This window comes from Oryx dammah, unplaced genomic scaffold (genome assembly GCF_014754425.2).
Source record: "Oryx dammah isolate SB20612 unplaced genomic scaffold, SCBI_Odam_1.1 HiC_scaffold_25, whole genome shotgun sequence".
Lineage (NCBI taxonomy): Eukaryota > Metazoa > Chordata > Mammalia > Artiodactyla > Bovidae > Oryx > Oryx dammah.
In genome coordinates this window covers 37,791,293-37,806,148 of record NW_024070209.1, presented here as the reverse complement: position 1 = coordinate 37,806,148, position 14,856 = coordinate 37,791,293, and the positions used below count along the sequence as shown (strand labels likewise).

Here is a 14,856-nt window from a genome sequence, read left to right as displayed (position 1 = left end):
TTACTTATATCAGTAAACTCTTTGACTCTGCATCTCTACAGATATAAATGAGTGTGAGACCACAAATGAATGTCGGGAAGATGAAATGTGTTGGAATTATCATGGCGGCTTCCGTTGTTACCCACGAAATCCTTGTCAAGATCCCTATGTTCTAACATCAGAGAAGTAAGAAAAACCAGAACTTTTGAAACTGAGAATCTTCTGATTTTACCAAGCCTAACAGTGAATACTTTTGTCTCTGCAGCCGATGTGTTTGCCCAGTCTCAAATGCAATGTGCCGAGAACTTCCTCAATCCATCGTCTACAAATACATGAGCATTCGATCTGATAGGTCTGTACCATCAGACATCTTCCAAATACAGGCCACAACCATTTATGCCAACACTATCAACACTTTTCGGATTAAATCTGGAAATGAAAATGGAGAGTTCTACCTAAGAGTAAGTATCCTGAGGGCAGCCTTAGCAAACTTGGTTCAAGTTTGTTGTTGTTTGATAGTAGTTCACTTGGAAAGAAAGCCAACATTTAAAAAGTTTTTATGTGCAGGCATTGTGTAAGGCCTTCCTGTATGCATTATCTCATAATCCTCTTAGTAATATTGATACTTAGTAAGATTAATATTTATCTCCATATTTTACAGAAAAGTGAGACCCAGGGAGATGAAATAGCTTCTCTAAAGTCACTCAGATAAAAATTACAGACTCTAACAGAGTTATATGTGACCACCAAAATACAAGCCTGCCTGGACACACACACACAAACACACACAAACACACACACTAAATAGATACTACAAATCAGTGATAGCTATTTAATTGTACGTAGAAAAACTAATTCTTACAGAACTTTTCAAAAACCCTGAATTCCTTATTGCTACATTCACAAGATTTGCACCAAAACTAAGACCCCAGAAGTATCTGAGAAGTGACCCCAACCTCCCACTCTTGTACCATGTATACAACCAGTAAGTTGTACCGTTCTTGCAAATTTCCAGGAAGACAATGTGAGGTCACCTTTATGTTTTCCTTTTCGTTCATTGCCTATATGAAATCTTTCTCTGAATTCTGCCATTTCTCTCTTCACAATGTCCCCTATGTTATCTTTGCTTCCTCATGTCCCTGACTCTCTTCCTTTAAACTGGCTCTTAGCACCTCTCTAATCCCTCCAAAGGTTTCCCAGCAGATCTTCTTGACTCCAATGCTTCAGTCTTCTAGTCCCCCTGCAAAATCTTTGCAAGTTCATTTTAGGTTAAAATTCTGACATTTTAAATATGGCTCACCACTTCATGTGAAAATGATGGCACCCCACCAACCAATTTGCAGAGTTACGGTAACTGTTTCATGTTAAGGATGTTATTCATCCAGTTACAATTTTCTCAAAACTCCTTTGGGCACTCTTCATTTTTAATCAAATTTTAAGGTCAATATTTCATTTTGAGAATATGAAAAGTAAATTGGGAAATTCATCCTTGTGGTAAAGTTTACAGATTTTTAATGTTTACACATTTATCCTGTTCTTTGATATATTAAGTTCCCTTCCAGCTCTAGAATTATGTGATTCTGTTTCTTTGCCAGTAAATTAAAAATGATTAATTTCTCATGACCAACTTCTGAAGAGAAAAACCCAACCCAAATACAATCTGTTACTATTCTTTTTTCTAATAACTAAAAATAAACTTCTTTAACATTTGATGCTTTAAATTTGAGATATAATAGATATTTATAAGAAATTTAAAGAAACTTCACACAGTTCAGATAATATCAATTTAATAATTTTAGCCCAAAGAAATCACATTATTTGTAACTCATGGCAACAAAATAGGTTCATTTAAAAATAATTTTCCACTTGGGACTCTTAGGTATAATTTAAGAAAAAAAATTTCCTAGGAGTATCAACAAATAGTTATGCAAAGTTCCTGCATATTTTTTAATAAACATGGCATTATTAAAGTTTTATGATTCATATCAGTGCACTTATCATAAATACAGTATTTTTCTCAAGTAAAAGCCCTTTTAATGAATGATATAAAACATTGTCAATTTTTATAATCCCAGAGTTAAATACTACTATTTGAAAAACAAAAAGAAGCATTTAAAATAAAAAGATATTTCAAGACTACTTCTTATCACATAATTTAAAAAGTAGTTGTATAAAATCCTACAAAATGTCTTCACTGAAATTCCACTTGTACAGAGGACATTTACAATCAGCAGGCATTAATTAAACACTTATTAAATGCTCAGTTCCATGCTAAGTGTAAGTAATATACAGTTCCTTATATCAAAGAGCTTTAACTATTACTTAGTGGCATAGTTAACACCTATGAAAACAGCAGCAGTGTTTAATTGTGTTTAATTCCATGGCCCAAGACATCAAAGAGTTAAAGACAATTTCTTGAGAAGCATAAGACTAGACATTATCCTTGAAAGAATCTGAGGGATATAGGATTTTATTTATATTCTTTTTGGGAGAATACTGAGAAAATCTTCTTCCTTAGAAAAGTGAACACATTAAAAAGAATAATGAAATTGAAGGTAGAATACCATCCTTCACCCACACCAACCAATATCTTTCCTCCCTTACTGAGACTTATTTTTCTTCATAACCCCTAGCACCACCTTCCATAATATTTATTTGTCAATGTCACCTACTACAATGTGAGGGCAATGAGCAGAGACATTGTCTATCTGTTGACTTTTCTATGCACAGCACATAGAATGAATGGTACCTGGCATTTTGTAAGTGCTCAAAAATATTTTTAAATGAATGAATTAATTCAGTCCACACCTTCAAGGTATCACTGTTACCTATAAGAGGCAAGTACCATGCTAGGTTCTAGAGATAGAGAGTGAATAAAACCAAACCAGTTTTGGCCCCAGTGGGTCTTATGGTCAAGACATTGAACAAGTGTTCACAAGTGTGCTGAATGTTTCAACTGAACATGGCAAATTCCTCATGAGTACACTACATGTCAACCCTAACCAAGGTAGTGGTGGTCTGGGAGCTTCCTGGAAGTAGATTTAAACTGAAGACTAGCAGTTAGAGACTAGCAAATGGAAGCAACAAAAAGCAGACAAGTTGATCTACAACTCCAGGTGCTATAGGCAGAGTGATTTGAGAGAAGCCTGGAGAGATGAGCAAGGCCTATATCACATAATGCATGACAAACCATACTAAGGGTTTCAAGAAGAGGAGTTGCTATCACATTTTCATTAAAAAAAAATAAAAAACAACCCTGGCTACACTGTAGAGCCTGGATTGAAGTGGAGCAAAAATGGAAATGGAGAGACCATTAATTCAAAAGATGGGAGACTAGGGTAGTAGCAGTGTGTCCAAAAGAAGTGGACAGATTTATGATGATATACGAAGAACTACATGACTTGGTAAGCTGTTTTTTATGGGGAGGTGAAGGAGAATGAAACATCATGGATAACCTCCAAGTTTCTGTCTTGAGCAACAGTAGATGGTGGGGCCATTTACTGAGATAACGATGAAGGAGTTAGTGTGGAGAGGAAGCCAAGGAGTTCAGTTTGGACATATGGAGTACTGGTTGCCTTGAGACTTCCAAGTAAATCTGAGTAGGGTATTGGATATGTGACCTTGGAATTCATAGTATAGACTTTAAAGTCACTGGCAGATATGTCATACCTGAAGCCATGGCTATGGATGAGCTTACTCAGGGAGAGTGTGTAGGGAATAAGTGAGATCACTCAGAACTGGGCACTATAATAGTCATCCAGGACCTTAGCCTACAAATCTCTGGCCATGCCATCCCCCATGAACTTCAGCTTCATGTCACTCTGCCACCACCCCATAGCCACGTGAGGGACACTTTTATCATGCAGAACAGTTCCACACTGGAATCTTAGTCTCCAGTGATCCCCTCAGGGACTGATTCTCCTTCTCTTTCATGCCCTCACTTTACCCTCAAAGTGCTGTTAGTCCTCTAACCCTTCACCCACCATTTTCTTACAGCCTATCAACTTCCTAATGGACCCTTGAACTACTGTGATCAGTACTTCCCTGTCCAGCAACCCTAGATCAATTGCATAATCCATATCTATTTTCATACCCACCTTGTCAGCACAGATTGGTAATATTTTAAGTCTTCAGATGTGTCCTCAATATGCTCAACAATCCTATTACTTTCTTTTGTTCCTTCTTTTCAGTCGCTGATTGCAAATGTCCCCATACTCTTTAAGTACTTCAGTTCAGTTGCTCAGTCATGTCTGACTCTTTGCAACACCATGGACTGCAGCACACCAGGTTTTCTGGTCCATTACCAACTCCTGGAGCTTGCTCAAATTCATGTCCATGGAGTAGTCCCCATTCATTTTCAGTAGGTAAACTCACCTCCTACTCTTCTGAAACCACTGAAACCAACAGTCATGAATTATTTGAACTTAACATCCTATCCCTTGCAAATTTAACTCCATGTGTCCCCTTTCTATCATTCTTGCTTGAATTTTCCAAAGACAAACTTTCATTTCTATCCATCAAGGCCAACTCACTCCTGTATCCTTCGTTCCATCTCCTTTGGGAACTTACCCTATTAAATTCTAATATACCTCCTACATATCCAACTTGTTTTCCCTCTAGATGTTGCCTCCTCTCTCTGTTCTCCCTTTCTAGCCAAGGTTCTTAAAGCATAGTCTGTAATCACAATCTCTACTTTCTCACTTCCTACTCTTCCACCTTCTATTCCCACTACCTTACTGAAATTGCTCTGGTGAAAAAGCCACCAACAGCATCCATACTGCTATATCCAGAGGCATTGTTTAGTCCTAGTCACCCTCATCCTCCCCTGCTCTACTGGGCACTTCTTGCTGTTCATCTGTTTTCTACTTAATTATCTATTTCTTCTCAGCTTCTTTCAATGGCTTCTCTTCTGCCCATCCTTAAATGATGGCCTCTCCCAGACCCAGTATTATCATGTATCATGTATTATCATACATTTTCTCCCTTAGTTTAATGTCCACCTGTTGAAGTGACTGGACTCCCCAGGTGGTGCTAGTATTAAAGAACCCGCCTGCCAATGCAAGAGACATAAGAGACTCAGGTTCCATCCCTGGGTCAGGAAGATCCCCTGGAGGAGGGCATGGCAACCCATGCCAGTGTTCTTGCCTGGAGAATACCATGGACAGAAGAGTCTGGCAGGCTACAGTCCATAGGGTCACAAAGAGTCGAACATGACTGAAGCAACTTAGCACGCACACAGCTGAAGTGACAGCGAAAGTCCTAATCCATTGTTTCTATCCCTGCCCTCCTCCTGGCATCCAGATCCACACATCTACCTGCCTGCCTGTCCAAACTGATCTCTCTGGAGTCTCCAGTGCCCATCATATTGTCCATTAAAATGAAACTGCATCCACTTCTCCAGAACATCCTTCTTTACAAAACTCCCAATTATTCTGGGTGACTGTCCTCAGGCAATCAAAGGCCTTCCGTTAATGCTTCAGAGTCCCTCTCTTTTTCCCTGTGTGTATACACCTCTATATGGACTTCCCTGGTGGCTGAAATGGTAAAGAATCTGCCTGCAATGCAGGAGACCCGAGTTTAATCCCTGGGTCTGGAAGATCCCCTAGAGAAGGGAACAGCAACCCACTCTAGTATTCTTGCCTGAAAAATTCCATGGACAGAGGAGCCTATCAGGCTGCAACCCATGGAGTCACAAGGAGTCAGACACGACTGAGCAACTAACACATACACATACATATGCCTCTATGTATCTTCATGTAACCCTGCATATCCCCACATATCTTAGCATTTTCCACATTCTGTTAAAACTATTTACATATCTCTTCACCTATTAGAATATAAACAGATCCACAATGGTGAGAAGTGAAAGGTGACAACTTTTTTATCAGTCAAAAAAATATCAGATTCTCACATAAACTGCAGTCTCTATAATGAGTCATTCTCACTTGAACTGCAGTCTCTTATTGATATAATTACTCAATAAAAATGAAGAGAAAAATTAACACAGAGAGATGAAAGAAAACAAAGAACTATCAAAAAAGCATGTCCCTATATCTGAAACTAATGACTGTGTGGGCAAGAGACAAGATTCAAGAAGGATTATAACCAAGAATGGACTAAGTAGTGACTTTAATCCTACCTCAGAATTCTTCCCCTAATTCTTATAAGGAAGTGTATTCACAAATAATAGAAACTCCAATAGAGGAAAAATTATTCTCTCACTCCCTCATTTTTCTTTCATTTTAGCAAACAAGTCCTGTAAGTGCAATGCTTGTGCTGGTGAAGTCGCTATCAGGACCAAGAGAATATATAGTGGACCTGGAGATGCTGACAGTCAACAGTATAGGAACCTTCCGCACTAGTTCAGTGTTAAGATTGACAATAATAGTGGGGCCATTTTCATTTTAGTGTTTTTAAAGAATCCACTGTAGGCATTTAAACCAGCCAAAGAATATTGTTATCTTAAAGCACTATTTTATTTATAGACATATTTAGTTCATCTACATCTATATACTGTACACTCATAAATAATTCAAACAATTACACCATGGTATAAAGTGGGCATTTAATCTGTAAAGATTCAAAGGTTGTCTTTCTTACTGTATGTAAATTAGACATTAATCCACTAAACTGGTCTTCTTCAAGAAAGCTAAGCATACTCTTTCTGGTGAAACTTGGATTCTTTTCTGGAAAAGTGGGACCACGCAATGATTGTCTTCTGTGGTGCTTAAGGAAACTTACTATAGCTCCACTGACAGTCTCATAAGGAGACAGCCACCATTACATTGAACAGCATGCAAGTTCAAGAATGAGATTTTAACTGCTTTGTAAGAAAATGGAAAAAGCCAATAAAGATATATTTCTTTAGAAAATGAGGGTATTTGTGTTGGTTTTTACTTTTATGATCAGTCTAAATGTAGTTGTTTAGTACATAGTAATAAATCACTATCGCATAGTATAGTAGTTTCTATATTTTACATTTTTCCAGAAATTTTTGTTATGAATGTAAACAAAAACAGTAAGCAAAATTCCCCAAATGATTAAGATATCCCCTAGAAAATTATTATATTGAGAAATCTATGGGGAAGAGATGAGAAAACAAATTCATTTCTAAACCACTTTGGAGTTGACCAGCAGAAGCAAACTTGGTGTATTAGTCAGTTTGAGTTGCTATAACAAAATACTATAACTGAGTGGCTTATAAACAACATATATTTATTTCTCACAGTCTGGAGGCTGGAAGTCCAAGATCAGGGTGCCAGCATGGTCAGGTTCTGGTGACATGCGTAAGCCCTGACCTTCTACCCCCACCGCTAAAATATATATAATTATAGAAGTACATATAATCCATGTATTAAAATGTGTCTGTGTGCTCAGTTGCTCAGTTGTATCTATCCCTTTGTGACCCCATGGAATGTAGGCCACCAGGCATCTCTGTCCATGGAATTTTCAGGTAAGAATACTGGAGTGGGTTGCCATTTCCTACCCCAGGGGATTTTCCCAGCCCAAGGATCAAACTCACATCTCTTGCACCTCTTACATTGCTCCACCTGGGAAGCCCCTGCTTAGGTAATATATACTTCTGGCTTCCCTGGTAGCTCAGCTGGTAAAGAATCCACCTGCAAGGCAGGAGACCCCCGTTCAATTTGTGGGTCAGGAAGATTCTCTGGAGAATGGATAGGCTACCCACCCCAGTATTCCCTGGTGGCTCAGTCAGTAAAAGACTCCCCCTGCAATGTGGGAGGCCTGGGTTCGATCCCTGGGTTGGGAAGACCCCCTGGAGGAGGGCATGGAAACCCATTCTAGTATTCTTGCCTGGATAATCCCCATGGACAGAGGAGCCTGGCAGGCTGTAGCCCACAGGGTTGCAAAGAGTCATACTGAGTGACTAAGCACACACAGTAATATATTCTACAAATATTTTTTGTAGAATATATTATTTGTATATCTATATAATTTATATAACACATAATTTATATATTTGTGTAAGTTAAATATAATCTATGATAAAAAAAAAAGACTGAAGCGACTTAGCAGCAGCATGATGAAACAATAATATATTTTATGTATATATTTCTGGGGACCTACAGAAACCAATAACTGCGAACAAGATGGTTTCCCTTTCATCCCAACACCTAGTCCTGTTCACAAACCATAAACACATGAAAAGCGTTGGTAAAGAGTCACTGATGCAATCCTTGTTCTTCTTTTTAATTGTAAAATATGGATAAAACTCACCATTTTACAGTGTACAATTCAGTGGTGTTTAGTATATTACAATATTTTGCAAATATCACTACTACCTAGTTTTGTAACATGTCCATCACTCAGAAATTAAGTCCATACCCATCAGCAGTCAATCCTCATTCCCCCTTCCCACAAGCTTTGGTGGGAGTTCCCACTTGTCTAGTTTCTATCTCTCTGAATTTGCCTATTACTCTTGCCTGGAAAATCCCATGGATAGAGGAGCCTGGTAGGCTGCAGTCCATGGGGTCTCAAAGAGTCGGACACAACTGAGCGACTTCACTTTCCCTCCATGCATTGGAGAAGGAAATGGCAACCCACTTCAGTATTCTTGCCTGGAGAATCCCAGGGACAGAGGAGTGGTGGGCTGCCGTCTCTGGGGTCGCACAGAGTCGGACACGACTGAAGCGACTTAGCAGCAGCAGCAGATGTTTCATCCAACTAGAATCATACAATAGATATCCTTTTGTGTCTGGCTTCTTTCACTTGGCACAGTGTCTTCAAAGTTCAGCCATGTTGTAACATATGTAAGTATTTCACTCCTTTTTATGACTGAGTGATATTCCATTGTATAAATATACCACATTTGTTTATCCATTCATCAGTTGATAGACTATAGTTGATAGGTTGCTTCTACCTGCAATTTCTTTGTATCTGGAGTATCCAAAAGGAAACTGATTAAAGTCTAAATCACCCATTTTTAGTTTCATTTTTAACTAAAAGGAAGAGCAAGTGAAAAATAAATTTTATTCACAGAAGCGAAATCCTGAAAGAAGCTAACATATGAGTCACTTTACAGGTACAGTTGTCCTCAGTAAACATAAAAATCTCGTGCTGTCTTCAAACATAATTTGAAATTCAAAATAAAGTAAATATCATCACTGAAAACAAACCAAAGCAGTAAAGCAAAGTTTTGTTTTCAAACTACACGTGACTCCCACCTTCCCTCCTCCATGAGAATCACTGATTTAAACCAGCTCCCATGAATAAGAATTATGAAAATAATTCATCATCAGAGTCATTATTATTATTCAGCAGCAAACATTAATTGAGCAGCTTCTATGGTAGTCTCTTCCAGCATCTAACAGTGTGATGGAGCATAGAAGAACCGAGGTTTGAGTCTCAATTCTAACATTAACGAGGTATGAGACTTAGCTTCTTGGTACCTTGGTTTCTTTATACATAAAACTAGGATATTGAAACAAGGTGTTTTTTTTCATCTTTAAAAACGATAACTATTCCTTATACCTGAGCTGCATTGAAAGAAAAGGTGGCTCTATTTGCCAAAATTTTTACAACATTTGAATCTTCTTTGTATGCAGTGGCTGTTGGGAAGCGCTGCTGCTGCTGCTGCAAAGTCACTTCAGTGGTGTCCGACTCTGTGTGACCCCAGAGACAGCAGCCCACCAGGCTCCCCCATCCCTGGGATTCTCCAGGCGAGAACAGTGGAGTGGGTTGCCATTTCCTTCTCCAACGCATGAAAGTGAAAAGTGAAAGTTGTTGCTCAGTCGTGTCCAACTCTTAGCGACCCCATGGACTGCAGCTTACCAGGCTCCTCCATCCATGGGAGTTTCCAGGCAAGAGTACTGGAGTGGGGTGCCACTGCCTTCTCCCTTGGGAAGCACTGGACATTGGTAAAAAAGAAAACTAATAGCTCCTACCCCAAAACATGTCTTCAAAATGAGAGTTCATTGCTAGGGACAAGGACATGAGAAATAATCCAGTTTAGCTATAAATTTTAAAATTACAATTCAAAATAACTTTTTTTAGTTTTCACTGTTAAATTATGCATGTTTTGCTCCTTTCTACTGATTCTAACTGAAATATTATTTCTCATGTTAAACTGAAAATGATTTTACTTTGTTTTGCCAGCAAAAAATTCAAGTCATAGGTTCCCACACTTCCGAACACGCTTCCAGAAAAACCACATGTTCTTACTCAGTAAGCCTCAATAATGAAGACTGAACTAGTAATTTCCATCACTAGTCCAATGCCCATACCTGGGTCCTGAAACTTCCATGCTCTCTGACTGGACAGAGGTATTTTCTGATAGCAGTTAGAAAAGACCTCTTGGTTGCTAACACTTCTCAAAAGGGGAATAACTTCCCTTCATCTGCCAAATTTCCCTCTTTAATAGGTTTTTTGACAATATGCAGACTTCATCTCTTCTAAATATAAAATCTCCCATTACCTACACTTCTTTTTAATAATAATAGGATTCTAAACTTAGATGCCACCTGGTGCAACCAAGTTATTAACACTTGCTCAACCTACTCAATGCTTTATGGTGACCTAAATGTGATTCACTTTGCTGTACAATAAAAACTAATACAACATTGTAAAGCAACTATACTCCAATAATAAATAAACAAAACTTTTTAAAAAAGACTTTCAAGGTCACAGTTTATTGAGCAACAGCACTGTGCCTTGAATGAATGTCTTATGACTTAGATTAGGGCTCTTTTTGTTGGCTATACTCCAAATTTCAACACCAACAAGCAATCATTTTCCTTCCAAGCTTCTTCCTGCAGTATCCACCCCAAACTGTGGACCAGTTTTGCTGATTACCACGAGCAGTTGTCACCACTACTATTAACTGCAAAAAGATTGAAACAGCACAGGTACTAACCTGATTCTGATTTACTCTGTTAAACTTTGCTCATTTGTTCTCTTAAAAACTCCAGTGAGGCGAAAATAATTGTTACACAAAATACTTCTGAACTCTAGAAACTGAAACTCAAGGACCAATCCTGTAGACCTTACTATACTTGAGAGCTTAGAAATTTCTAAAAGGAAAAAAGAAAGCCTATTTCTAAAGGTACAAACAGAACTCTCTGCACGGGGGAGCTTTGAGAGCGACAGTAAGGGTGGAAAGGGGTTAGCATTCTCCTCATTCAGAAACTAGATCAAAAGACAGTGAGTCCTTCCTCCCATAAGATCAGTGGAAGGTAAGGGGTTAATGAAAGATTACTGCCAGTCCTGATATCAGTTAACATTCATTAGGTGTTGAAGGAGCAAACAACGAACATCATCACCTCATCACCTAAAGCATTCTTGCTTTAGAGGCTTGAAATAACATAAGAGATACCATATTTTATTAACAGCTCAGCCGACTGTGGGGCTTTTGGTTCTTTCACAATGTTTAAGTTAAAATGATCTCCCTGGGGCTTCCTTGGTGGTGCAGTGGTTAAGAATCCACCTTCCAGTGCAAGGGACATGAATTTGATCCCTTGTTCAAGAACTAAGATCCCACATGCTGTGGGGCAACTAAGCCTGTGCACCACAACTGTTAAAGCCCACGCACCCTAGAGCCCGTGCTCCACAAGAGAAGCCATCACTGTGAGAAGCCTCCGCACTGCAACTAAAGAATAAACCCCCACTCACTGCAACTAGAGAAAGCCCAAGTGCACCAACAAAGAGCCCATATACTGCATTGAGGACCCAGTGCAGCCAAAATAAATACTATGATGACATCATTTACTTACTTAATTCACCTCATCCTCAATTTGAAAAATGACCCCCCAAAAAAGTTAGGACTTTTTACTGTGATTTAAAATATATAAATATTAGAGGGTGGAAATAAGCTAGAAATCAATCCCCATTTTTATGTAAAGAATATAGTTATCTCTACTACTCTGCCTCTACAAGGAAGTTGTTTTAGTAAATGCAAAAGATGGAAATAGAAAGATTGTTCAATACCCTAAGACCATCTGAACATGACCCAATGAGATTATAATCTGGAGGGAAGCTTCACAAATACAAGTTTATTGTTGAACCCTGTTTCCATGATTGCAAGCAGTTGCTTATGTTTTGAATGGCCATGTATGCTTCTAACTTTCTAGTTCTTCTTTTTAAAATATAGAACAGCTGCTGGCCTACTCATATGTTACACATAAGAAGCCCACAAGGGACAAGGCCTTCCATTAATATGTTGAATTATTTTTAACACGTTTGTATTTCTAACCTGACTCATCATCTCAGAGAGAGGGCAAGTTTCCATCTTCCCAGCTGGGGGGAGCACCTGCAGAATACAAATGCAAACTGTGACACATCTGGTACCAAAAAACCAATCTTGTTTCATCTGGCCAGCAGACTAAAATATCAGGATTGCTGAACAGAAACAAGGCAAGAAGTTAACTGCCATTTATACGTAGTCAACACAGATGTCTATTTAAGCTGTTTATATTATAAGCGCATGTGTATGTTAACAGAGCACAGACTCCTTTAATAAGCCAGAGTTGGATTATAAACACAAGAGAATTTTAAAGCCCTGAATGCAATAATTTGGTTCTTTTTTATCTTCCCATAGAAACTAAATTAATTTCATCAGAATCTCAGCATTCTTTTTAAACAGACGCATTTAATACAAATAAATAATTTTGTTGAATGCCAAACTATTTCCTTTAAAAACTGTATTCCATGTTTTTTATTTTAATGTTTATATTATGTTTCTTAAAGTGACTTAAACCAGGTGTCTTGCTTTCTGTTGCCCCAGAAGAAGACCCTGTCACAGAACTGAGTGTGGAAAGTTAGACAGGTTAACTTAGGAAGCACAGGTGAGAAACTAGGGAAAGTGAGTCAGGGAAGGGAGAGATGCTAATAACTGAGTGAGTAAATGAGTCGGTCTCTTCTGTAAGCAGATTAGTACTTAGTTTCTCTGGGGATCCTCTGAGATACAGTGTGGAACTCTCCTCAAAGGCTTCCCACCAGAAGCTGCCTAGACAGACTCCCATCCCCGTGGGAGGGTTACCCCCGGGGTACTAATGCCACACACACCCAGTTACAACTACCTGTAGCAGGGTGAGCTTTCTGGCACTGGAGAAGGCCCTCAGGCAGAGGAGAAGAGAGGCTAAGGCTTGATACCGGATGTTGTCAGGGAGCTAGAAATTTCTACTGCAAACCTCAGTAAGCTCTTGCTGCTGGACTGTCTGGCAGGCAGCAATACCCACATTGCTTGGATTCTGATCACAGAAGCACATGGCCTGATGGTTTCACACCACATAAGCCTTTCCTGAACCTTTTTCTGTTGGTTCTTCATCTTTCCCCCGCCCTCTTCCTTTCTCTGGCAAAAACCTAAGTTTTCTTCTCCTCTGTGTATCACTCATTTAGCAAATCAGGCCCCAAACATGTTCATTCGATGCAAAGACACACAAGATATTATGTACAGTGTTATTGTACACTTAACACCATGAGCCTGATTCCAGAGCACAAGTCCAACTATAGAGTTTTATATAAAACTAGTTGTCATTCAAAGATGAATTTTCACGGAAGCTAGTAAAGCTAAAGCTTCAAGGCCTTTCCCTTGCATCATCCTTTCCAAGGCTCTGAAGCTACAATGTGTCCATGTTATCATATTATTTTTGTAAAATTTGAAAAAGTAATACATTTTAGCCAAATGGGTTAGGACTGATCATTCCTCTTAGGTGCCCCCTTTCACACTTCTTGTATTATGTAGCTCTGGGATGGTCATAAGAATTTAGGGGAATCCAGCCCAGGAAATAGAGTTAGAAAGTACATTTAACTTCACCTTAGAGAAATATAACTATATAGTTCACAATCACTTCTGCTGCTGCTGCTGCTAAGTCACTTCAGTCGTGTCCAACTCTGTGCGACCCCATAGATGGCAGCCCGCCAGGCTCCCCCATCCCTGGGATTCTCCAGGCAAGAACACTGGAGTGGGTTACCATTTCCTTCTCCAATGCATGAAAGTGAAAAGTGAAAGTGAAGTCACTCAGTCGTGTCCGACTCTCAGCGACCCCATGGACTGCAGCCCACCAGGCTCCTCCGTCCATGGGATTTTCCAGGCAAGAGTACTGGAGTGGGGTGCCATTGCCTTCTCCGACACTTCTATGTATGTTTAATTCCAGTTCCTGTCTGATATAGGAATATCTTCTAAAAATATTCCTACCACCCACCCTCCATGTTGATTTTACCTAACAGCATGCACAGAGATTCAAGGCTAGGGGTCTTAACACAGTTTAATGTGTCCTATGAGAGTCGAACATGACTGAGCAACTAACACTTTCACACAGTATCCAGCAGCAGAGTAGGTAGTAGAAGAAAAACAAGTTTTGAAAGAGCCAGAGCTAATCTATGAAAAATTCTCCCAATCATCAGAGGTGTAAAATGAAAACCAAAAAATTTGGTGTTTATTCGATACCTTTTCAGGAATATATTTAATTATGTAACATGTTGTTGCTCAGTTTCCCATGTCCAACTCTTCACAACCCCATGAACTGCAACATGCCAGGCCTCTCTGTCCCTCACCATCTCCCAAAGTTTTCCCAAGTTCATGTCCATTGCATTGGTGATGCCATCCAGCCATCTCAACCTCTGACATCCTCTTCTCCTTCTGCCCTCAATCTTTCCCAGCCTCAGGGACTTTTCCAGTGAGTCAGCTGTTCGTATCAGATGACCATACTGCTGGAGTTTCAGTTTCAGCATCGGTCCTTCCAACCAGTATTCAGGGTTGATTTCCCTTAAGATTGACTGGTTTGATCTTCTTGCTGTCTAAGGGACTTTCAGGAGTCTTCTCCAGCACCACAGTTTGAAGGAATCAATTCTTCGGTGCTTCGCCTTCTTTACTGTCCAGCTCTCACAACCATACGTGACCACTGGGAAGGCCATAGCCTT

General features: G+C 39.3%; 1 protein-coding gene across 7 annotated transcripts in view; it reads left to right on the top strand.

The window, feature by feature from the left end:
- EFEMP1 (EGF containing fibulin extracellular matrix protein 1) overlaps positions 1–6,854 on the top strand; it is a 70,386-nt gene extending 63,532 nt beyond the window's left edge. For all 7 annotated transcript variants that reach the window (XM_040224866.1, XM_040224870.1, XM_040224872.1 and 4 more), the window contains 3 exons: positions 42–165; positions 245–440; positions 6,226–6,854. In XM_040224866.1, coding sequence (XP_040080800.1) covers positions 42–165; positions 245–440; positions 6,226–6,387 — 482 coding nt within the window. In that variant the 3' untranslated portion in view covers positions 6,388–6,854. The remainder of the gene's footprint in view (positions 1–41; positions 166–244; positions 441–6,225) is intronic.
- The last annotated feature ends 8,002 nt before the right edge of the window (positions 6,855–14,856 follow it).